This window comes from Acomys minous, assembly GCF_964271855.1.
Source record: "Acomys minous genome assembly, chromosome: 1".
Taxonomy (NCBI): Eukaryota; Metazoa; Chordata; class Mammalia; order Rodentia; family Muridae; genus Acomys; species Acomys minous.
In genome coordinates this window covers 36,714,965-36,739,363 of record NC_140483.1, presented here as the reverse complement: position 1 = coordinate 36,739,363, position 24,399 = coordinate 36,714,965, and the positions used below count along the sequence as shown (strand labels likewise).

Genomic DNA, 24,399 nt, shown 5'->3' with positions numbered 1-24,399 from the left:
TTTTGACATAATGACTTTCATGTAACTCAGGCTGGCCTGGAACTTGCCATGTAACCCAGGCTGGCCTCAAATGCGTGATCCGTCTGCCCCTGCCTCCCAAGTGCTGGGGATTACAGGCTCAAGGCACTTTACCCTCCTCCACATTGTCTTTGTGAGGTTCCAAATGAAATCGCTTCCTTATATGGGCTTGTCACTGCTCAGATGATTTGCCTGACTCTGAAACAGTGGCCTGCAGATCGCTCAGATACCAGACCATGTGATTTTGTGAGGTGAGGTAAAAAAACATGTTTGTCCCATGTGTTTTCTGAGGGATTGCTGTCTCAACCCTGTACAGAGGTGAGGGCTTGCTGAAGATTTGAGAACAGCTGCTGGGCTGACGTCAGTGTGCTTGTGCTGGGAGAAGTGTGTGCTGGAGACATTTCCGTGGTGGGCCTTTTTGCTCCTGCTTTTTACTGCACTGAAGCTAGACAAGACATTTTAGGACATCATTTTTGTCATAATGTTAAGCATAAAAGGCATACAGTAAGCACACAGGTTTCAGGCTTGCTGACAAATGGAATGTGTTGAACACCCAGGTTTTCCTTGGGCTGTTTCCCCAGTTCATACTCCCCCCTCTAGGAACCACTAACTTGTTTTTGTTTCACTGTAGGTTTTAATCATTTATATACTCTATTAAATGGAATCATTTCACATATTTTTGTTAATAATTTTTAAAAATGTGGTGCTGATGACTAAATCCAGGGCCTTGCACAAGTTATAGAAGTCTACCACTGAGCTACCCCTTAATGAATATTGTTTTTTTGTTTTTGTTTATTTGTTTGGGATTTTTGTTTGTTTGTTTCTTGGTTTTCTTTCCAGACAGGGTTTCTCTGCATAACCGTGGCTGTCCCTGGACTCACTTTGTAGACCAGGCTGGCCTCGAACTCACAGTGATCCACCTGCCTCTGCCTCCTGAGTGCTGGGACTAAAGGCATGTGCCACCACACCTGGCTTATTTTTGTTTTGTTTTTTTTAGTTATAATTAATATACTAGAAAATTCTTGTCTCCAGTTCTTACTTTTACTGTTATAGTTATTACTAGGAGGCTGGGCATGGTAGCACATACCTGTTATCCCAGCACGCAGGCAGGGGGCTGTTGCAAGGTAAGGACCAGCGTGGGCTCTATAGCAAGTTCTTGCCTGCCAGGTATATGTAGAGAGGCACTGTCATACACAGCAACAGCCAAGGGACATATGCTGAGGGCTAGGGGTCTAGCTCAGTGGTAGAAACATTTGCCAAGCGTGGATGAGGCCTTGTGTTAATACACACACAAGCTGAAGTATCAAAAACTTAAAGAGGAAAAAAGATAACCTTTAAATTTGAGGTATTCATAAGCATTTATGCCAGCAGAAAGAAGAGCATGCTCCAAGGTCTCCATTCTTTCTAGCTTATATAGCACATGCGTTCATTTTATAAAAAACATTTATGTGTGTTTGCATTGCATGGTTATGTATATGGAGGTTGGGGTTGGAGGTTAACCTAAGGAAGCTGGTTTTCTCTCACTGCGTGGGTCCTAGCTCTCAATCTTAGGTTGTCCATCTTGTATTTTATTTCATCTTATTTGGATCACTAGGGATTGAACCTCAGGTCTTACACATGTAAGGCAAGAGCCGTACCACCGAGTCTGTCCCTGGCCCTCCCTTGGTCATCTGTTTTGGGGGCAGATGTTTTTACCTGTTGAACTGTCTCCCCCTTGATAGACTTTTCAAGCAAAAGGTGAAGTTTTACTCTACACTGGGCACTGTAGTAGATAGCTGAGGTTGAAATGCTTACAAGTGTTAGTATATGAGAGTACTGTGGGAAAACGGAAAGAACGCTAGCTTTATATGCCTCTCAAATAAGCTATCCAAAAAGTGACACTTCACAAAGCTCTATGACTTGCGTTTTTGTGTTTAATCCTTGACCTCATTTTAACTAATGAAGATTAAGTAGCTTACTGAACAGATTATGTGCAACAGTGTACCCGTGCAATGGCTTGATTCTTAAGGCCTAGAAATGGCTCCTGACTTCCCACCTTTTGAGGAGAGCTTGTACATATTTGTCTTCTGAACATCCCAAAGATGTGGCGTGAATGGTTCTGTGTCTCCATAAGATTCCAAATGTGTGCTTGCTCCATCTGCAGGCAGCGCTTGCGCAGTTACTCGCTCAATCTGCAGGCAGCGCTTGCGCAGTCACTCGCTCAATCTGCAGGCAGCGCTTGCGCAGTCACTCGTTCACAAGTGAACTCTGATCTGAATGATGTGAGAGAATAACACAGGCCAGGGACCAGCAGCACGAGAAACGCACAGCGCCCACCTCCTCATCTGCTCTAGGAGTCTGTGTCTTGATTCATTTTCCCTTTTAAGATCCTGCTTACTTGCTCTTATTTCTTACACTTGTGTAAGTCTACTAGTAAGTCTACTAGGATGTTTTAGAAGATGGCTTCTGCGCAAGCTTCACAGTCTGGGGAGCTTTTCTTTCTGTGGTCTGGGGTTGGGATATGACGCCACGGAACACCAGAAAGCAACTTTCCTGAAGTGTTTAAGAAATAACACCAGAGAAAAGAGCTTTCATTCAAAGAGCTGAAGTTGGTGTTTTGCCCTTGACTGGATTAAACGGTCATTCGGTTGTTTGTCGTTTTGTTTTAGTCACTGTGTATTCCCTTGCTTCTTCCTCTCCTGGGATGCATGAGTCTATTGGAACCTGGGACAGGAAGAAACCAAGATATCTCAACTACAGAACCCAGGCACTAAAAACATGTCCCAAACTCTGAAGAGCCAGGACACAAACATGAGCGACAGTGGCTACCAGGGTCCTGTGGAAGGTAAGACTAGACCTGGAGCCTGCACTGTAGGAAATGGGGCCTGTGTTCAGAAGGGGTGTCTCCAATGACCAAAACCTCACATTTTGAAGTGAAAAAAGAAAATCATACTCTGGTGCATTACTTTATTACCTTTTTCATATTTATTTTTTTATATAATTTCAAATAATTATAATATAAGAAAGGTAAATGTTTTAGATACTACTAGGGAATGATCACTTTAGCAAAATGCTGTGCATCTTTTAAAAAGGTGGTAGATTCAGCCAGGCATGCTGGCGCACGCCTTTAATCCCAGCACTCAGGACGCAGAGGCAGGCGGATCTTTGTGAGCCCAAGGCCAGCCTGGTCTGCAAAGTGAGTCCAGGACAGCCAAGGCTATTACAAAGAAACCATGTCTCGAAAAACCAAAACAAACAAAAACCAAAACAAAACCAAAGATGGTAGACTCATTTATTTAAAAAAAAAAACATGTATTTAGAGGAGACCATTCATAGGATGGAAAGTAAAGACTTTATCATGCTTCCAGGTGTGTGTGTGTGTGTGTGTGTTTCTGTGTGTGTATGTGTGTGTGTATGAGGCTCTGTATGGTCTGAGTGTATGGGTCTCTGTGTGAGTGTGTGTGTTATGTGTGTGTGAGATAGTCTCTCTTTGTGTGCATGTTCACACACACGTGTGTGTGTGTGTGTGTGTGTGTGTGTGTGTGTGCGCGTGCACGCGCGTGTGTGGAATAGAATAGGCAAGTGTGAGTTACCTTTTTCAGAAGAGAGAGAACATCAGGTCTTTTCATTTGAAACACTTTATTTATTTCCTCGGATGTGTGAGCGGATGTCAAGGTCAGAGGCCACCTTGCAGGAGTTGCTCCCTCCTCCCAGCATGTAGGTCTCAGTGAGCAACTCTGAGTTGTCAGCCTGGCAGCAAGTGTCTTTATCTGCTGAGCCCCTTGCTGGACGCACTTTAAATTTTTCGTTAAGGAAGTTTTTAAGCGTGTAGTAGTAGAACAGTGTATGGAGCCCCCCCCCTCCCCCCCCCCGTGGACTTAACATCCAACTTCAGGGTTTGCCACACAGTGCGCTCTTGTTGGCTGCCTGGCAGGGTATGTGGCCAAGCTGTAGACATTTGCCTAGCGTGCATAAGGCCCTGGAGCCAATCTTACCACTGCAGAGGAAACGAAATGAAGTTCATGAGACAGCTAGGAAAATGCAAGTGACAGATACTTGGTGATATTAAGAAATTACCCCTTTTCCAAGATGGTAAAAGTGTTAGTTATTTTTCCTAAAAACATCCTCATCCTTTTAGAGCTGTATATCCTGGTATTTGAACTAAAGTCATGAGCCGTCTAGAATGTGCTTTGTTAAAATGATGGGAGGGTAGGGAAAAGTGAGGGAGGAATACAGATGAAACAAAATGTGGGAAAGTCGTTAAGCTTTGTCACAGCTGAAAGCAGTCTTGGCGGCCTTTACCCTTGGGCACCCCATGGATATCTTGAGATAGACTGAGTGGAGCCATCCTGGGCCTGGAATTCAGGAAGCAGACCTGGGGACTCCACCTGGACTATTGTTTTTCTAATCGACCCTCAATGGGAGAAGGAGACCGCAGGCGTGGGGGGTGGGGTGGGGTGGGGGGCGGAACAACAAGTTCAGACCAGGTTTAAGCACACGTGGATCAGCAAACAGGCTGGACTAGCACGCAGGCCAGAGACACCTAAGGACCCGTCCCGTGGAACGGATACCGGAAGGTTCACTCTTTTTTCCCTTTAACCTTTTTTCCCTCTTGTGTAAGCTAGTTGGGTTGTATAATAAAGTTTAATTGTTAAGAAACAGAGCCTACAACAAAGTACATATTTTGTTCTTGTTGAGACAGGGAAGCTAGCTGTGAACTCATGAGCCTCTTGTACCAGCCTCCCAAATGCTAAGATTGCAGTAGGTATGTGCACCATCCTGGTTTAAGAGGATGTATTTAGTATTGATGATGATGATGTCAATATTCACAATTCCTTTATATTAGTATTAGCTATTAGCTTTATTCACATGGACAACTTGTTTTAGGCTTGGTGACAGCCCACAGAATTAAAGTTTAGGAAAAGTGCCTTGTAAATCATGAAAAAATAATGTATGTATTATGTATGTATATAATTACAGACCTTGTTAGAGTATAAACCTGTGGGGGAAATGTTTAAAATAAAACTTGTTTATCTTACCAGACTCTCAAAAGGATATGGAAAATGATCCCTCGGTAAACTCTCCTGCACAGGCCACCACAGTCACACCGAGTAATACTGAAGAAGCCCAGGTCCCACGTCCTACATCTGATCCTAAGGAAGACCATCATGAGGTAGGAGGGGCCAGTGGTCAAGAGCATGAAGACACAGGTGACAAGTCAGAAAGTTCAGAGGAGACAGCTTTAGGAAAACACGGAGTGGGTAAAGCAGAGCAGGAGAGCAGCCCGAGTTCTGAGGGTGCAGAGCATCACCCTTCCTCAGAGCCTCTGGGCGAAGAGGATCTGGATCCTAACTGTGGCGGTGGTGCTGGTGGCCCTGGTGGAGGAAGCGGCAGCGGTGAGGATGGCATCGCAGGAGGAGCAGATGCACACCTGGGGAGCAGCTCTGAAGCGCCCCCAGAGGGAGCCGGTCACAGTCATGAAGCTGCCCAGGAGCCACTTGTTGCAGACTCCACTGATGCCCAGAGCCCTGCCCATTCCAGCACAGGCCCTGGGGGTCAGGCTGCACTGAGGAGGCGACTGCCTGCGCCAGGTGAGAGACCCCTCTGACCTGCTGTTACCCTGCCTGGCGTGGCCGCGTGAATGTGGTGGAAGCCAGTCAGGGCAATAGGTTGCTGGAGCGAGGTTTCTAGTCTCCTAGACTATCTCAGTCACTGTATTTCCCTGCCACCTACATTTAAATTTTCTTCAGGGGTGTGTGTGTGTGTGTGTGTGTGTGCAGGTGCCATGATGTACTTATGGAGGTCAAAGGACAACTTGCATGAGTCATTTAGTTCTACCATGTGGCTCCTGGAAACTGAACTCAGGCCATCAAGCTTGGTGGCAGTCACCATGTCCCCCTGAGCCATCTTGATGGCCCACAAATTGCATTTTTAAAACAAAATTATTTTATGTGTTTAGATGTTTTGCCTGTAAGAATGTCTGTACCATATGCTTGCCTGTACTCAGTGTAGTCAGAAGAGGATGTCAGAGCCCCTGAAACTGAACTACAGATGGCTGCGAGCCACCATTTCGGAGCTGGGAAATAAACCTTGCTCCTCGAGAAGAGCAGCCAGTGTTCTGAACCACTGAGCCATATCTCTAGCCCCACAAACTAAATATTTTAAATTGTTTTTATTTACTGTTTATATTCATGCAAGATGACCAAAAAGCGCAACTTATGAAAAAGTCTTATTGTTTCTTATGAGGATATATGACTTCAAACTTATAATTTTTTGACCTTTGAAAAACAAAATATTATGTTATGCAGCAGGTGAGTGTGTATAAATCAGTACACACACATACACATGCACACGTGTGCACACATAGATGCTTGGTTGTTTTTCGTTGTTGCTCTTGTTTTGAGATAGTATCTCTCTCTGTAGCCCAGGCTGGCCTCAAACTCACAGTGATCCTCCTGCCTCAGCCTCCTGAGATTCAGGATCACAGGCATGCCCCATCCTGTCCAGTGCTTTCAGGTCTCTGAAGATCAGTCTGAGATGTCCATCTTCTAGTACCCAAGTGTAGTAGTCACCAAGGGCTCACTGTGAGTTGGTAACTCAGGTCCCTCTGCAAGTCCCTGATGTCTACTGTGTGTCACGCGTGTCCATCAGGGTAGTCTGTACAGAAAGCACTTCCTTCATCCTGGCTCTCTGGCATCCAACACATGGGTACAACTTTGTGAATAGTTTTTGAATGAGAAAATGAATGAATGAATGATGAACGTGATTGGATGGACCATCATCTACTATTACACTTCCACCACTGTAGAAGTTCACCATGGGTAGAAAAATAAAGCCATGTGCTGTTTGTGTGGGAAAGAACCTAATAGAGAGAAGTGAGCTAATTGACGATTTTGGTTTTCATAAAAGGAAAATTTAGCCGGGCGTGGTGGCACACGCCTTTAATCCCAGCACTCGGGAGGCAGAGGCAGGCGGATCGCTGTGAGTTCAAGGCCAGCCTGGTCTACAAAGTGAGTCCAGGACAGCCAAGGCTACACAGAGAAACCTTGTCTCAAAAAACCAAAAAAAAAAAAAGGAAAATTTGCAAAAGTCATACAATTGGAAAAGTGGTGAAGGATACTTCCCACTCTTACAGTGTGCTATCTACCGTGTTCCTTCTAACCGTAGAGGCTGAGAGTCATGGAGGAGAGACACAGTTAGTGAAGGAGGAGGAGGAGGAGGTCGCACAGGACACCTTGAGAAAGACCGACAGAAAGAGCGTCTGGGCCTATGGTAAGGACCAGCCTGAGCTTGCTGCAGTTGACTTATATCCACTCAGCCTTAGGGAAAATGCCTAGAAAACTGTTTTGTTTAAGCAATTTTAACTTTAATTTTATATATGCATACATATATATTAAAATGTTTGATAAACATTTTATCAATGTTTAATGTGAAACAGAGCAATAAAGTTATAAAAGTTTTTTTCCCTCCAGGGCTACTGTTTGGTATTTTGCTCAGCAAATGAAAATTCTCATGATGAGAAAATCTGCTGCTTCTCTGCCCGCCGCCCTCCGCCCTGAGCACCAGTGGGGAACTGAATTAGGCCCTGTGCGTGCTCAGCTAGTGCCTTAGCCCTGCACTGTCATGCTAGAGGCAGAAAACGCCACATAGAAAACAAGAAACTGCTTCTTGTTTTGCCGCGTCCAGGCAGGGCTTTGCTGTGTGGTCCTGACTGGCCAAGGGTTCACTGAGCCGTCCAGGCTGACCTCAGACGCACAGCAGCTGTCTGTTTTCCCTTTTGAGACTGAGTCTCAGTGTGAGCCGCAGGCATCACAGTACTCCCACGTACTGAGATTCACTTACGGGCTGTGCCACCCCATCTGGGTCATTTTAAGTTTTGATTCCAGAGTGGTCTGCTCTAGCCAGTGTGTATGTGGAAGGAAGGGCTCATGACCCACTTTCAGAAGCATTATTGACTATAACAAAGTATATTAACACTGTTGACATAGATATTGTATCTTCAAATAGCCTCAAGAGATTAAAGAAGGTATTTCTGTTAGACTTTTTTCTTTTTCTTTTTTTTAATTTCCTGCTGTGTAGACCAGACTGGTCTCAGATTCATGACATTCCTCCTGTGAAAGTATAGGGCCAGGAAGTGGTGGCCCACGCCTTTAATCCAGCACTTGAGAGGCAGAGGCAGGTAGCTCTCTGTGAGTTCGAGGCCAGCCTGGTCTACAAAGTGAGTTCAGGACAGCCAAGGCTACACAGAGAAACCCTGTCTCGAAAAACCAAGAAAAAGAAACTATAGAAGAGTCAGGCAAAAGGAACTTGGCGTTGCCAATAACACTTGCTAGGAATCTGTTTCATTTGCTTTCTCCACAAGCTTTGTTTCTGGCTCACGTTCCTCACGTTTTCTGTTACCTTCTCCTCTGGCAGGTTCCATGTTTCTCGGCTGCCTGATAGTAGCTGTTGTGCTGAAGTCGGTCAACAGCTACTATTCCTCCCCGGCCCAGCAAGTGCCCCAGAACCCTGCTTTGGAGGCCTTCCTGGCTCAGTTTAGCCAACTGAAGGATAAATTTCCAGGGCAGAGTTCCTTTCTGTGGCAGCGAGGACGTAAGTTCCTCCAGAAACACCTCAATGTCTCAAACCCCACCGAGCCAGCCACCATCATCTTCACAGCCGCTCGGGAGGGAAGAGAGACCCTCAAGTGCCTGAGCCACCACGTTGCCAACGCCTACACCTCTTCCCAGAAAGTGACAGCCGTCTCCATCGATGGCTCCGAGAGAGCCCGGCAGGACAGCGACACGGTCAAGCTGCTGGTTGACTTGGAGCTCAGCTATGGCTTCGAGAACGGCCATAAGGCCGCTGTAGTCCACCACTTTGAATCCCTTCCCGCGGGCTCCACCCTGATCTTCTACAAGTATTGTGACCATGAGAACGCTGCCTTCAAAGATGTGGCCCTCGTGCTGACCGTCCTGCTGGAGGAGGAGACCTTAGAAGCAAGTGTAGGCCCCAGGGAAACGGAAGAGAAAGTGCGGGATTTACTCTGGGCGAAGTTCACCAGCTCCGAAACGGCCAGCTCCTTCAGCCACATGGACTCAGACAAGCTGAGCGGGCTGTGGAGCCGCATTTCCCACCTCGTGCTGCCCGTGCAGCCGGTCAAGAGCATAGAAGAGCGGGGCTGCCTCTTGTGAAGGCGCGCACGGTCTGAGGGCTCGGCTCCTCTCGGAGGAGGTGGTTGGCACATGAGGGGAAGCAGCTGAGAGGCACGTGACCTTATTTTAGAAAAAAAGCTTGCTTTTTTTTTTTTTTTAGCTTTTACTTATATAAAAACTTTCTAGTCTGAACTTTGATAACGCTAATAATTGGCCTGATGTTTTCCTTTGGCTTTTAAAACAAATCGGGTTTAAAATATAGCAGGATACATAAAACTGAGGGGTTGCTTGAATGTCCATTACGTCTGCAGAATCATGGCAGAGGAAGATGTGGTTCTCGGAGGCCCTGCAGCGCCACCGCTGCCTTGCGGGAACTGAGGCGGTGTTTGGACACTAGCTGTAATTTGAATAATTTTTAGAGAACTCTGCTACCACATAATTATTTTTTAAAACTCTAATAATGCAGGTGTGGGGTTGCGTCTTAAACAGATTTGCACTTTGAGTAGATGAAAACGGGAGATAGAATTCAACCCTCCAAATCCTACTGAAGAACCTGGTGTGTGTATGTTTTTATTCCGTTAATGAGATGAGGTAAGAACAGCTGCATTCAAGGAATGTTCCCAAAGTATTGGAACCGATGTAGAAATTGTTAGAAATCATGGGAAATGAAAAAAATCCCAGCTGGCTGCATCACTTCCCTGTGTCTATCAGCAGCCCTCCTTCCTATGACAAAGTCTCTGCTGTTGGCCGCTGGTATTTGGAGTTCTCTTTTAAGATGTCAGTGGCCCTGAGATTCACTCAAAAGGAAGTTGGGAAGCCACTGATGGCATGAAAGCACATTCTAGAAGGTAAGACCTTGGATAAGAAGAAATGAAAGTGAAGCCATGGGGTGTAGAGGTGTGGCCTCATGCTGTTGTTCACGTCTTTTGCTCTTTTCTGCCTCCCTGCCTGGAATTTCGCAATCATCTGTGAGGAGAGCTTGAGTGCTGTTTCAGAAGAGAGCCAAGTGACAGCAGTTGGCATCACCAAGTGGGACGCTGCGTCTGTTTTTTGACAGCTAGTTAGAAACGGCACTGGGGAAGGAATTGGAGAAATGCAACTGGATGTTCTATGTAGGGTAAAGAAAAGAATCATTGCCAGGATCAGTTGTTAAGCCACGCCCCATGATTTTAGGCTGGGGCCAACAGCTGTTGATCAGCACCTGACCTCTAGGCAAACCTCTAGTCAAAGGATCTCGACCCACCAAAGGTCTGTTCCCTTACGCGGATGGGAATAGCCCTGCACTGTTGCACTGGTTGCCTCATCGGCTGCTGTGAGATCATGTACATAGTTAGGAAGCTAGAAACCTAAGTCTGGAGGGATTTTAGGAAACACTAAGAAGATTTCTATTGGTAGGATCACAGAGACATGGGTGACGGGTGATCTGAAATATTTGCCACAGAAAGAACACAGATTGGCTTTGGCCACAGCCTTTGGCATACTCAGTTAGGCACGGAGGCACACATGAAGAAACTGTGTGCCAATATTTGGGATTTGGAAGGAATCTTGCATTAGATTTGAAAGAAGACCCTAAACACCAAGTTTCAGCACAGTGAACAGACTTTGAATGTCACTCAATGTAAAACACAGGGACTGAAGAAAAGTCCATATGCCATATTTGATTTTTTTTTTTCTGTATTTCTAGACTTGTTTGTTTTGAATGCCAGTGGCTTGTCAGATACCCCTGGCTGGCCTGGTCCTCACTCAGTAGCTTAGGCTGACTTTGAACTTGCAGTAATTTCTCCTACCTCAGTTTCCTGAATGCTGGGGTTACAGGAGTATCCCATCATATCCAGCTTTAATTTCCGCGCTTAGCTGCTAGCATCACATCGCATAAAACCAAGGGTGCCTTGCAGAACTGTTAAGCTGACCTTTGACCTGTGCTACCTCAGACTACAGAGGAACGGGTCTAAAGTATAGAGTCTGTGTCAGTGATTAGATCACAGGTGAAACAAAATACTTATTTCTTCATTCAGTTGAATACAGTTCTACATAATCTGCTGTCAACACAAATTTAGGATATAATAAATTTTAGAGACTTACTAATTTTCAATTTTTTTACTGTTTACCTTGTTAAAATGCACCTTTCCTTCTATACATAAGTGCAATCAACTGGGACTAATCAGTTTTCTACCTACTATTTCAAAATCCTTTTTTTTTTTAATTTAATTTTTTTTATTTTTCAGTACTGGGGATTGAACTCAGGGCCTTGACATTTAAACGAAGTGCCCTACGACTAAGCTGTATCCCCAGACCTCTTAAAATCATTTTGAAAAAAAGCAGTATATTAGTTTGGGGTCAGAACAAGTGATTTTTTGTTTTTGATACAGAGTCTCTATGTAGCCCAAACTAGTGATTCTCAGGCCTTCGACTTTTACATGATGGGATTATAGGAATGTGCCAGCACACCAGCTTAACATAAGTACTTTTTAAACAAAAATATATTTTAAAATGTACACAGAGTTAACATCTATTACCTGATGTGCTGTCTTCTAGACTATTGTTTTCACATTTTCAGTTCTTCAACCTTTTGTGTGTGTAGTCATTTTTGTGATGGTCTGCTTATTTTGTTGTTGGATTTTTTGAGGGTTGTTTTTGTTTTTTTTAATGGAAATCCCTTATTTGCATAATACCAAGTCCCAGAAGCAAGCAGGGGAAATAGAGACTGTCTTTGGACATCAGTTTTTCTTTCCCTTTCAGGTAAAACTTAGTTTTTTTAAAGTTAGCTCTCAGATTATCAGAGAAGTTCTAGAGAGTTCTTATCATTGAACTAATTTTAATAAATCTCACCCAGAAGCCCTCAGGCTTGGGGTAGTGAGGCTCTGTGCACTTCCCACCCTGACAGCGCTGGCTGACGGTCCAGCTGCCTCACCGCCTTGGGTTCGTGCTCTGCTCTTGAAAGACAGGGAGCATCATACCTGAGCGGCCTGTGAAATGATTTTCACCACCACTCTTACTTCCTCCAACCAAGATTTTTTAGCCCCATGGAATTTTGCCTTTATGTATTTACAGATCTAATGCCTTTGACAGTATTGTTGCCATGATTGCTTTTTGCATTTGTTTCCATATTGATGTTGAATGTGCCTTATCCAAATTAATTGTCCAGTTAATACGCAAATAAATCTCCTTAAATTTTCCTAGTTGACTTAGTTTTGACTAAAATTTCCAAAATAAAGGGTTTTCAGAAATGGGCATGTGGTCATTAATGGTGGGAGGAGTCAAAAGGATTCTGGAAGTGTCAAGTGTTGGCAGCTGTTAGGAAGAGGTACAGAGTAGGTGGTGTGCCTGGATCCCTTGCCAGGGTTTATGTTGCACTTTGCTCCCTCTGCACCCGGCTCTCTCCTACTTGGGAAGAGTGGAAGAGTAGACACAGCCTTGGGAGGTGGTCTGAACGTGGGCATGCCGACTGGCGAGGTGTCTGACATCTTGGATGTCAGCAGTAAGGAGGTGGTTTGTGTTCAAGATTCAAATTAAGAGGCTAGGGAGATGGTTCAACAAAGTGCCTGCTGCGCAAACATGAGGACCAGAGTTTGGATCCCAGCATATACATGGCAAGTTGAGCTTCCTGCAAATGACTGATTCCTTACACCCAGGAATCTGCAGTCTGCTTAGACACAGACCTACGCCGACTTACACACACATGCAAATGAATCTAAAGCCAAAAACTGCATGGAAACATATGTGTAGATCCAGCTCTTGGGAAGGGAGAGACTTCTGGGGCTGACTGACCAAGCAGCCCAGCTGAATCTGTAAGCTCTGGGTTGAATGAGAGGTTCTCTCTAAGAAATGGTGAAGGGCAATTGAGGAAGATATTCAGCGCTTGGCACAGTGGCACTGGCCTTTAATCTCAGGCAGAGACAAGTGAGTTCAAGGACAGCCGGGACTACGACACACACACATACACAATCAGTCTCAGGGCTGGTGTGATAGCTCAGTTGGTAAAATACTTGCCTTTTTTTTAGCACAAGGACCTGAGTTCCATCTCTATAAAGACCTGATTTTGAAAAAGCTGCATGCGGTGGCACAGGCTTATTAGCTCAGGACTGAGGAAGCAAGAGACATACCACAGAGATATGCCCCCCCACTCCCACCCCTCCACCCCGACCCCCTTCTTGGCCAGCCAGCTGACATCTCAAATAACAGGAGGGACTGTGCCTGAGGAAGGACAAGGACACACACCAGGACAAAAGAACAATTCGCTCTGAGAATGTTGCCAAGCCTGAATTAGTGAGCAGAATTCCAGGATGCATGCTCCGGCCCCTCGCTGCTCTCCTCTGGTGTTGGGCCCTGCTCTCTGCCTTCAGCTCAGACCAAAATGTTCCTTGACTAATTTCCTATTTGATTCTGGTGATTTAGAAAAACATATTTTCTTTGTTTTGATTTTTTGTTTTGTTTTTTCTGAGACAAGTTTTCACTGTGTAGCCTTGGCTGTCTTGGACTCGCTTTGTAGATCAGGCTGGCCTCGAACTCACAGCGATCTGCATGCTTCTGCCTCTGGAGAGGCACCTCTGCCACCATGCCCAGCTTCTCAAGAGTTGGCATACCTTAAGAGCTTTTGGCTAACCAGAATGGAGATGAGCTTGTGGAGAATGGGGCTTTTTTTCCTACTTCTTTTTTTTTTTTTTGGTTTTTTGGTTTTTTGGTTTTTCGAGACAGGGTTTCTCTGTTTATTGACTGTCCTGGACTCTCTTTGTAGACTAGGCTGGCCTCACAGAGATCTGCCTGCCTCTGCCTCCCCAAGTGCTGGGATTACAGGAGTGCACCACCATATCCTGCTAAGAATGGAGCATCTTAAACGCATATAGCTATAGTAGATGAGCAGCATATTTTATTTTTAAGTGTTTAGGTTATAAGGGTAGAAAATCAAGCTGGGTGCGGTGGCACACACCTTTAATCCCAGCAGCCGGGGAGGCAGATGCAGGTGGATCGATGTGAGTTTGAGGCCAGCCTAGTCTACAAAGTGAGTCCAGGACAGCCAAGGCTACATAGAGAGACCCTGTCTCGAAAAAACAAAAGAGTAGAAAATCACATATCTACCCCTAAACACAAACTGGGTAGTAGTTGAGTTCCTAGGTAATATATTCAAAGTTGAGAAGACTAAAAACTTTACAAAAGGCATGGTGGCCTGCGCCTTTAATCCCAGCACTCGGGAGGCAGAGGCAGGCGGATCTCTGAGTATGAGGCCAGCCTGGTCTAGAAAGCAAGTCCAGGACAGCCAAGGCTATCATAGAGACGCTCTGTCTCAAAAAACAAAAACAAAAAACAAAAAGAAAAGAAAAAAAAAACTATACAAAAAACAGAACTTAGTCCTCCTATTCAGATAGGCTTGCTTACAAACAGACCAGACAGCTGCAGTGGTGTGTGGATAAGACTGCTTTCTGCTCTTATACAGGATGAGGATTCAATGCCTAGCAACTACATTTGGTGCCTCACAGCTCTCCACTCCACCCAGGGGACCTGACACCCTTGTGTACAAACATACACATATATATACATAAATAAAAGTAATTTTTTTTTGGTGGTTGTTGGTTTTTGTTGTTTTGGTTTTTTGAGACAAGGTTTCTCTGTGTAGCGACCCCAAAGGGAAGGTGATCTCAGGTACTCAAGGTGACCCAGCCACCAGGCATCTGGTGCCCATCCCTACAGAGGTGACAACTGTCCCACCTACTTGAACTCTGAGAGATGGAGTTCTTCATCTCCACCTTGATGAGGTTAGGAAGTGTTGTGCTCAAATGTTTCCCTGAGACCTGGACCAAGTCTCCCTGGGAGATTGCTCATCTTTGGTAAAGGACCTCTACGGGAGCTGGTACACACAGGATTGTGGGGGTGAGTCTTATGGAAAGGTGTGTCTTCTTTGGTGGGGCAAGGGTTTTGTCAGGTTGTCCATTGTTTAGATTTCAGGAAGAGGTCAGGGCTACTCAAAAGAAGAGTCTGCTAAGAAACTATCCTCCGTAATCATCAGAAATGTTTTTGTCCTAAATATTGTATCAAATGCTTCCTGAATAATAAGCTCACAGACCTGCAGAGTATAAGCACTCCATAACACTGGAATAAGCCCTGAACAAACTCTGCCAGACCCTGACTGAACTCCCTGACCCCTTAGGACCTAAGGCTTGCTGAAACCCCCTGCCCCTGTGTGGACACGCCAGCCCTCTCCCCCTCACTGCCTTTGGAAATCTTTGGAAGCTCAGTCTCTGGCTATCTCCTGCAGCATCCTGATAACCCAGGCAAGTCAGTCTCCAAAGACAAAAGAGCCTTGACTGGACAAACAACTCCAGGAGGGAAACACTGCAGGCTTGCACATAGCCCTGGAAGTTGCATTTAACTCATTTCCCAAAGCTCCTGTAAGAAGCCTCTAGAATCCCCTTTCCCTTTGGCAGACACCCCTTTCCTGCTATGTCTGACCCCCACTCCCACTGTTTGAAACAGTCCTTGCTGCTGAGGTCACACTGCCTCCTGTCTCTAAGGTGCCTAAAAATGGAGCGAGCACACAGCCTCTGGCTTCCTGCCTTCTCACCCAGTCCTCCCACCTGCAGGTTAGGGCAGCTGCTTCTTTCTTCCCCACCCTTATTATTATTATTTTAAATTTTATTATTTTTGGTTTAGTTTTTCAAGACAGGGTTTCTCTGTGTAGGCTTGGCTGTCCTAGACTCACTTTGTAGACCAGGCTGGCCTCAAATTTACAGCGATCCACCTGCCTCTGCCTCCCCGAGTGCTGGGATCAAAGGCATGCGCCACCACGCCTGGCATCATCATCATCATCATCATCATCATTATTGAGACAGGGTTTCTCTGTGTAGCCCTGGCTGTCCTGGACTCACTTTGTAGACCAGGCTGGCCTTGAACTCACAGAGATCCTATCTCTCCCAAGTGCTGGGATTAAAGGGGGCGCCACCACAACCAGACTTTCTTCCCCTTTCTTCTTCCTACCTAGGTACCAACAGAGCAGTGGCCTGAGGCTGAAAGGGGGCTCAAGAGGTGTATGGCTGCCCCACTACAAGCCTGAGGCCAAACTGCTGAGTGCCAGGTGATGGGGATGTGGCGTCATAAAAATGTGCTTCAGGCTCCTTGGTTCTCAGAAGTGAACCATGCTAGCAGAACAGAGGCCAGCCGCTCCCTGAGGCAAAGCTGCACTCTGATAGATAGTAGAGAAGGGCTTGTCCTGGCCAGCCAGCTGCAGCCCACCCAGTGACAGTCACATCTCTGAGGTGGGGAGAGCCTTGTGTGACACACACAGAGACACAATGACTTCATCCCTGACCTTTGGTTGTTATTCTTTTGGTTTCTAGAGACGGGGGTGGGGGGGGGTGGGGGGGGGTGGGGGGGGTGGGGGGGGTGGGGGGGGGTGTTTCCTTGTGCAGCTCTGGCTGTCCTGGAACTCACTCTGTAGAGCAGGCTACCTTTGAGCTCAGAGATCTGCTGGCCTCTGTCTCCGGAGTGCTGGGACTAAAGGCACGTACCACCACTCCCAGCTTTACTCCTGGCCTTCTCTTTCACGTACAAAGCCAGTTCCCTGCTGTCCAGCCTCCACTCCATCTCTCTTGTTTTTGAGGTCTCTGGGCAACTGCCTCCCTTCTCTCCCTCCCACGCAAACACAGGACTGACTGTGTAACTCTGATAAGTCTTCTGAGAAACAATAATCTGACCCAAAAGTAGAGAGGTGGGGAAAGTGCAGGCCTGGAAGGTGAGGGGCGTGGGGGCAGAAGTCTGTACTGCCTGCTCCCTAGTGAATTAACCATTTGCAGGACACCTATATACACTACAAAAGTAGTGGGGCGTGGTGGCACATGCCTTTAATGGCAGCTCTCAGGAGGCAGAGGCAGGTGGATCGCTGTGAGTTCGAGGCCATCCTGGTCTACAAATGGAGTGAGTCTAGGACAGCCAAGGCTACACAAGGAAACCCTGTCTCGAAAAAACAAACCAAACCAAACCAAAAACAAAACAAAACAAAACAAAACAAAAAACCTACAAAATTAAAAACCAAACACTGTAAAACATGTGTTTAGAACAAGAAATTCACATTAAAAATTTTTTTCTCCCACCAAGTAAGACTTTTATGCAAAACAAAACAACAACAACAAACAAAAACAAAAAACCAAACCCTTTCCACCCAGTAAGTATTTGTTTACACAAAGGCCGTGCTGTTTTCTGGGAACGCAATGTCTGGTGCAGTGATCTTTATCCTCTTCCTTCAGTTCCTGGGCACTAACTAGGTCTTTTCAGACTAGACAACTGAATACGACTGTGAGGACCCCGGGCAACGGGGAAAAGACAGTCAACCCTTGAGTGAGAATAAAACCCAAAGGCGCTTCCTGTCTGGGTCTGTTCACTCTTCAGAATAGTCAAGTTTGCACTTCCGTTGGAACTGTGGTCTTTTTCTTTGCAACCCGGAACTTATCTCTAATACACCTAAAACCCCTTTTCCATGAAACAGGAAATCCTCTCTGGTTGCGAATGCTGACTCAGCAAAGAGGGTTCCTTTGAAATAAAGTGAGAGCTTTGTTAACCTGAGGCGCAGAAGAGGAGAGGAAGTGAGTAGATTTTGTACACTTTGGGGGTTCAAATAATTTTTTTATTTTTATTTATTTATTTTTTTTTTTTTAGGTTTTTCAAGACAGGGTTTCTCTGTGTAACAGTCCTGGCTGTCCTGGACTCGCTTTTGTAGACCAGGCTGGCCTCCAACTCACAGCGATCTGCCTGCCTTTGCCTCCCAAGTGCTGGGATTAAAGGCGAGTATTCCTTTTAAAGCCATGTGCAGCTTCCCCTCCCCAGGTAAAGAACGGAAGACCCTCAGGGATTTCTATTTAAAATTTCTCCTTTATTTTGACATTCACTTGGCTGTGTTCCAAGATATCAAAGATGCAAGACAAGAAATCTTCAGCAGGAGAAGTGGAGTGACGCGGAGAAGGACAGTGGGGAGGAGGAGCTAGTCCTTGTCCCTCCTCCTCCTCCTCCTCTTCCCGTTTAGGGTTCAGTTTGAAGAGTGTACAAATTGTGTCTCAGGGTACAGACTCCACAGCTAAAGGGACAGAATAGGCAAGTGAGCTTTCTCTTCCCCAGGAGATGGGGTCACAACGCTGCAGTGAAGAGTGAGGGTCAGGTGACCTGCAGCCTAGGGCAGAGCCTGTGCCTCAAATGCTGTGGGCTGAAGGGGAAGGTGTGTTCCACCCCACTCCTGCTCCTCACACCTGGGATCCAGATTTTGACTTGTGGTTAAAGCTGAGAAAGCTACAGGAGACACCAAGGCAAAGGGTGCTTTGTACCCAGAGCTCCCCGCATCCCCAAGTACAAAAGTGGGTTACAGTTGGCTGGTTGGGTTGTCTTGGTTTACCAAAAGGCATTTGACGGACGATGATGTCGTTATTTGGGGTGAAGGAAATGATAGCTGTTGGACCCACAGGAGAGCAAGGCACTGGGCTGGTGGTGGTGAGGAACTGGGGAGAGCTGCTGGGCCCAGCAGCAAGAGTCAAGGGTGGCGTGGAGCCCCGGGATGGGCAGATGGTGGGCCTGGGCACCCTGGAGCTGCAGAACCATCAGTCTGCACAGGGAGCAGAGGAAGCTGTCTCGTTGGTCCTCCTGCTGTGCCTTTTTGTGGCAGTGCTTGCTCATTTGGGGGCTGAGCAAACGTTTTGTTGTTCTTGAGGCGGGGGGGGGGGGGGGGGGAGTGGGGATGGAAGGGAGAAGGAGGGGGCCGGGGGTGTGTGTCAAGGGTAGCCCAGGTTGATCTTGAACTTCCTACATAGCCAAGGTTGACTTTCAACAATGCCTACCTTCCTTCCTCTGTGTCCAGAGTGATGGAGTTAGAGGTGTGCCCACCATGCTGGAGTTTGAACCCTGGGCTTTGTGCTGACCTGGCAAGAACTCTATCAACTGAGCTATAGCCCTAGGCCTGACTTGTTTGCCTTTCACCAGCAATTGAAATAATTTTGTCTTCTAATTGTGGGGATTTTCTCCCATTGCTTTTTGTGGTTTGCAGCCCACAACAAATGTCCTGTACCCAGCCAGGGTCAGACACCTTGGAGGATCCACCCAGCACAGGCCAGGATGAGGGTAAGAGGAAAGGCGGATTAGCTGGTCTTTCTAAGAAGTCTTGGGTTTGTGGAACATTAAGGGACATTTAGAGCCCATCTAGGCAAGTTTTGCTTCCCTGGAGAAAAATGGAAGTTGTCCGTGAAGATACCTGACTGGTCTCAGGGCTAAGGAGTGAACAGAAAGTAGGCAGAGCATGGCCTAGTGTTCTTTATCTACGGCTGGAGATGTGAGGTGCGCCCTGTTCTTCGTCAAAGCCGCCAACCAACCAAGATTTCAGGAGAAAGACCAGCCCTTTTTTCTGGCTCACCCTCCACAGCATCCTGTGCCTCTGGAATTTGCAGGCATTAACTACACCCTTAGAAGTGGGGACAGTGACCCTTGACCACAGTGGTAACTGGAGAAGTTACCAGACATACTTACTAAAAAAGAAAAAAGAACTAAGCCAAACAAAACAAATAAACCAACAAAAACAGAAACCCATAAGGCCACTGCTAGGTGGTGAGTGGGAGGTGTGGGGCCTTGAGACTACAGTAAGACAGCAAAATAGCTCATCGTCGTGAGACTGGAGAGTTAGGGGGCCGAAAGAGGGCAAGCCAGCATAAAGTCTAATTTCGGGAGACCCCCCCCCACCCCAGAACTCAGGAGAGAGAGCCATGTCCCCTGATGGAATAAAATGGTCCTGTTTATAATGTCTCATCACAGATGGATGCTCAAGGGGCGCACCAGCCCCTAGAGGTGCAGGCGTCTGGGAATTGAAGTGCTTCAGCATTGCCTCAGGTCCCTTCTTCTGGTTGACATGGAGACTGGCCACTTTAATTACCTGTTGGTCCAGGGGTTAGAGGGCCAGAGTTTTGTTTTGGTTTTGGTTTTGGTTTTTTGAGACAGGGTTTCTCTGTGTAGCTTTGGCTGTCCTGGACTTGCTTTTGTAGACCAGGCTGGCCTCGAACTCACAGAGATCCGCCTGCCTCTGCCTCCCAAGTGCACCCACCACGCTGGGTCAGATATTTCTTTGCTGTTGGTACGCTGGACCTTTCTGCTCTGCAGCTCCTGGAGGAGGCAAAGCCACATGGCTGCTGGTGGTGTACATGAGAGGGTACCCCCTTCCAGCCCCCAGGAGTGGGCATCCACGTGACCTTATAGGGTCGAGTCTACATCTGTGGCTAAGCATGGAAGAACAGGAGTAATCGATCAGTACTAGACTTCTAGAGCTCTAGTGATTAAAACCTGGAAAGGTTCTCTAGCAGGGGACATAAGAAAGAACTTGAAGGGGAGAGAAGATTCTATAGACTCTTCTTGCTGAAGTCCCCACAAACAGCCGTGTGCCGTGGCACTTAGTATTAATTTGATGCGTTTCACGAGGAGGAGACAGATAGCAGATGTGGTGTTTCCAGGAGTCAATATGCCTATGGAGAAGGCAACCCGAGTTAAAAAAAAAAAATAGAATGTGAATTAGCTCGTGGGTGCGTTCCAGCAAGCAATTCCCGAGGGGCTCCTTTAATGCCTTTTCCTCTCTCCTCTCAAATTCTGGAAGGTCTCACCATTTCCTTTCTGTTCATTTCTCCTAGGCATGCCCACTTCGTTTCACAAGGTCTCTGGAAGCTTCCCAAGCCTTTGCTTAGTGTTCCCTGGTGCTCCTTTACACAGCCCAGCCAAGGAAAGGGTTTGGGCATACTGGAAGGGGTTGTGGTAGAGAGACACTGGTGACATTGCAGACTTATCAGGTCCCCACCTCTGGGCCAAGGGCTGGAGACAGGTCCTGCCCAGGACCTCATGCATTTACTAGTTCACATCCTAGTGAGCCCTCTACTATGGAAGCCAGAGGAACTGAGATGCCTCCTGGGGGGGGGGCCCTTGGAGGGTCCCTTCCACCACTCCATTGCTCCTGCTGGGACAGTAGTGTTGGGTGTGTGCAGATCAGGGTGAAAGGATTATACATCTGTACTAATAGCCCTTGGATTAGTGAAGGCCTCATGCCCAGAACTTGGCCAGGTCACCGGGTAACTCTGGGGTGCTGCCGATTTGAGGGATGGGGTTCCCCCCTCTTTGTAGTGTGTAGGGACAAAGGAGAGCCTCTCGCCTCCACCCCCATTGGGCACCATGTCAGCTGTCCGTATGTAAAAGGGGGTGCGGTATGGGGAGCAAGTGGTACAGTGGCTGGCCACTCCGCACGGCTGGCTGCAAGACTCGCTGGTAAGAGGTGCCAGGCTGCCTCTGCCGTCCAGGACTTGGGAGCTGCAGGCATTGCAGGTGGGGGCCCGGGGATGGATGGAAAGGTCATGTTCTTCCTCTTCCTCCTCCTCCTCAGCATCCTCATCATCTGTGCTCTTCTTGCAGCAGTAATACTGGGGGGTGAAGGGGAGGAAAAGGGATGCTTGAGAGACAGTCTAGCACCCCCCCCCATATGTATAAGGAACAACCTTCCTCCATCTTTCAGTGGGTACCTCATGCCATCCTCATTGCTGGGGAAGGGAAATATACTCCGGTACGACAGGCCCACATGCTACAAGCATTTACTCCCAATTTTACCAAGCCAATACCTCTCCCTTTTCCTCAGTGTGTACTGGTGGACAGGGAAGCGGAGAGGGAGGCACATGCATGAATGCAAGGACAGGGCTGGAGGCCACTGCAGCAGCCTTTAGTCTCCCTGGGGCTGACTTTCCTACCAAGGCCAATATGTCAGAGAAGAAGGTGAAAGAGACCCTTACATCTTCCTGGCACACTCTGGTACCTCTGTAGGGTGCGGGAATTCCCCCCCCCCCCCCCCCGCCATCATGGAGAACTGGCGTGCCAGCAGTCTCCCAGCCTCTGACTATAGGCCCATGGTACTGACCTGGAGCCTACAGTAGCACAGGACAGCAATGATACAGAGGAGGATCACAGTAGCTAGGATTCCGCCAGTGATCACAACCGTTCCCGCTGTCATCCGCCCGGCGCCCCATCAAACTCTGCAAAGACGCACGCCGGGAAGTGAGGAATAGTCGATCCACATTCTCTGCACAGCAGTAGGTGGGAGGACAGGAGCTGAGTGCACCCAGGCCTGCGTGGGCTTCCTGAAGGCACAGGCCTCGCTATGCTTAAGCCAGGGTGGGGTGGGGGCTGCGCCTGCTGGAGGGAAAAGACAGGCCGAGCGCTGACTGCTCCATTTCTCCTTTAGTCGTTTGGTCTTTATTTCTTTCCTTCATCTTTCTATATTATTATCATTTTATGTATATGCGCATGTCTGCGTGTATGAGGGTCTACGTGGGTATGGGTGCCTGAAGAGGCCAGAGGACAACCTTGAGTGTTGTTCCTCAGATGCCATCAATCAACATCATCATCATCATCATCATCATCATCATCATTATTATTGTTGTTGTTGTTTTGCTTAGAAACAGGATTTCTCTGTGTAGCCTTGACTGTCCTGGAACTTGCTCTGTACACCAGGCTGGCATCCTCAAACTCACAAAGATTCACCTGCCTCTGCCTCCCAAATGCTGAGATTAAAGGCTTGTACCACCACCATCCAGACTTTTTTTTTTAATTTTTATTTCCAGACAGAATCTCTCACTACCCAGACCTTGCCAAGTGGACTAGTTTAGGAATTTGCCTGTTTCCGGCCCTCTGACCCTAGGATTACAGATGCCCGCCACCATACCTGCCTTTTTTAAAACGGTGGGTTCTAGGGCTCAAACTCAGGTCCTCTTTGGAGACTGAAGTTAGGTCCTCATGCTTGCAAGACAAGTCCTACACAGAGCTATCACCCCTGCTGCTGTCTTTGCCCCTCCTTCATGAGGTCTTGCTCCTATGGCTCCAGGAGGGAATACTAGAGGGCTTTGTCTGTGATACATTATGCTAAGTATCACCCCCTGGCCCCACAGTGGCTCAGGGATGCTCACATTAACCTTTTGAGATACCTGTTCACTATCCATGTTCTACACAAGAGGCACTGCTCGGAGGCCTTGACATATTTTCCTGGAATTCCACCGAGCCTGGCTCCCCCTAAAAGCCTTCTCTCTTGGGCACAAATATCAATGGCTTCTGAACCTTTGGGGACATGAGCCCAGAGTGAGTTGGCAGGCAGCATCCTGGCTTCTGGAAGGCCATGGTCAGGCTAGAAAAACTGGTCTTGGTCCTTGGAGCCAAATGAACAGGGCAGAGGCCAGTTCTGGGTGAGGCCACCCAGGCCTTTGGCTGGCCCGTGGGCAGTGGTTTCTGAGTCCTCCAGGAATATCCTCCCCTTTCCCCCCTCCCACAGGACAGTGAAGGCTCCATAGCCTGAGGATGGAGAGAGGATTTTAAGGACTTACATTCAGTGAAGGGAAGGAGATCTGTAAGACAAGAAAGGGGAAAGAGAAATTGGGAAAAGAAGGTTACTTCCTGAAAAAGGCCTCCAGGGTTGGTGTATTCATTAATCTCTGCCCACTCTCACTGCACTGGGATGTCCCGCTGTTATCTCAGGATAAAGGCATTGTTTTCCTCTCCAGATAGAAAACCTCTGAGGCCCCCTGTCTGCCATGATTCCACCGAAGCTGGGCCTCAGCTATGCCCTGCCTACCAAGCCGTGCAATCCTATGTGGTCGCCTGGGCGAAGGGATGGGTACCTGGCCCTTCACTCGGAGGTGCCACTTGCCCATCAGGTGCTCCTAGAAAGCCTGCTCCTACTTCATCATTTAGAGGTACTGAGCAGCCTTGCTGGGCCGTCTGTGGGCCAGCAGTGTGGGCGTGTGGTAGCTGTGAGGCATCAGCTGCACACTATGGGCCTAAGGAGTGGGAGTTTGCATTTTAAAAAGGTCTCAGGTGATTGATTTGCACATTAGTTTGATCAGGGTATAGGATGCTCCCAGCTGCTCTGACTGAACGATCTCAGAATCTTTTGATCTTCTTCGTTCTTCTGTTCCCTGTGCTAGTTCAGGCTGAACTGGTACCCTGGCTTCCTAATTAACCTCCCTGGGTTTGAGTCTGAGCCCATTCCATCCACTGCAGTTTGGTCTTTCATCAGTCTCCTCCTCTGCCTACCTGTGATCCTGGCATCTTTCTGGCACTGCCTGAAAATAAATGCACACACAACACACACACACACACACACACACACACACACACACACACACTTCTTGTTGTTGTTTGGGTTTGTTTTTGTTTTTGTTTTTTGTTTTTTCGCAGACAGGGTTTCTCTGTGTAGCCCTGGCTGTCCTGGTCTCACTTTGCAGACCAAGCTGGC

The 24,399-nt window shown here is 47.3% G+C and overlaps 2 protein-coding genes across 6 annotated transcripts in view; one reads left to right on the top strand and one right to left on the bottom strand.

The window, feature by feature from the left end:
* LOC311592342 (torsin-1A-interacting protein 2-like) overlaps positions 1 to 12,310 on the top strand; it is a 28,474-nt gene extending 16,164 nt beyond the window's left edge. For both annotated transcript variants that reach the window (XM_084772617.1, XM_084772616.1), the window contains 4 exons: positions 2,667 to 2,842; positions 5,040 to 5,588; positions 7,165 to 7,269; positions 8,413 to 12,310. In XM_084772617.1, coding sequence (XP_084628743.1) covers positions 2,776 to 2,842; positions 5,040 to 5,588; positions 7,165 to 7,269; positions 8,413 to 9,170 — 1,479 coding nt within the window. In that variant the 5' untranslated portion in view covers positions 2,667 to 2,775 and the 3' untranslated portion in view covers positions 9,171 to 12,310. The remainder of the gene's footprint in view (positions 1 to 2,666; positions 2,843 to 5,039; positions 5,589 to 7,164; positions 7,270 to 8,412) is intronic.
* Positions 12,311 to 17,967: 5,657 nt separating this feature from the next.
* FAM163A (family with sequence similarity 163 member A) overlaps positions 17,968 to 24,399 on the bottom strand; it is an 85,885-nt gene continuing 79,453 nt past the window's right edge. For 2 of the 4 annotated variants that reach the window (XM_084772777.1, XM_084772779.1), the window contains exons 3-5: positions 23,489 to 23,509; positions 22,033 to 22,147; positions 17,968 to 21,544 (exon numbers count right to left, since the gene is read on the bottom strand). In XM_084772777.1, coding sequence (XP_084628903.1) covers positions 21,131 to 21,544; positions 22,033 to 22,125 — 507 coding nt within the window. In that variant the 5' untranslated portion in view covers positions 22,126 to 22,147; positions 23,489 to 23,509 and the 3' untranslated portion in view covers positions 17,968 to 21,130. Of the gene's footprint in view, positions 21,545 to 22,032; positions 22,308 to 23,488; positions 23,510 to 24,399 lie in introns of all 4 variants that reach the window. The other 2 variants (XM_084772778.1, XM_084772780.1) reach the window with 2 other exon arrangements.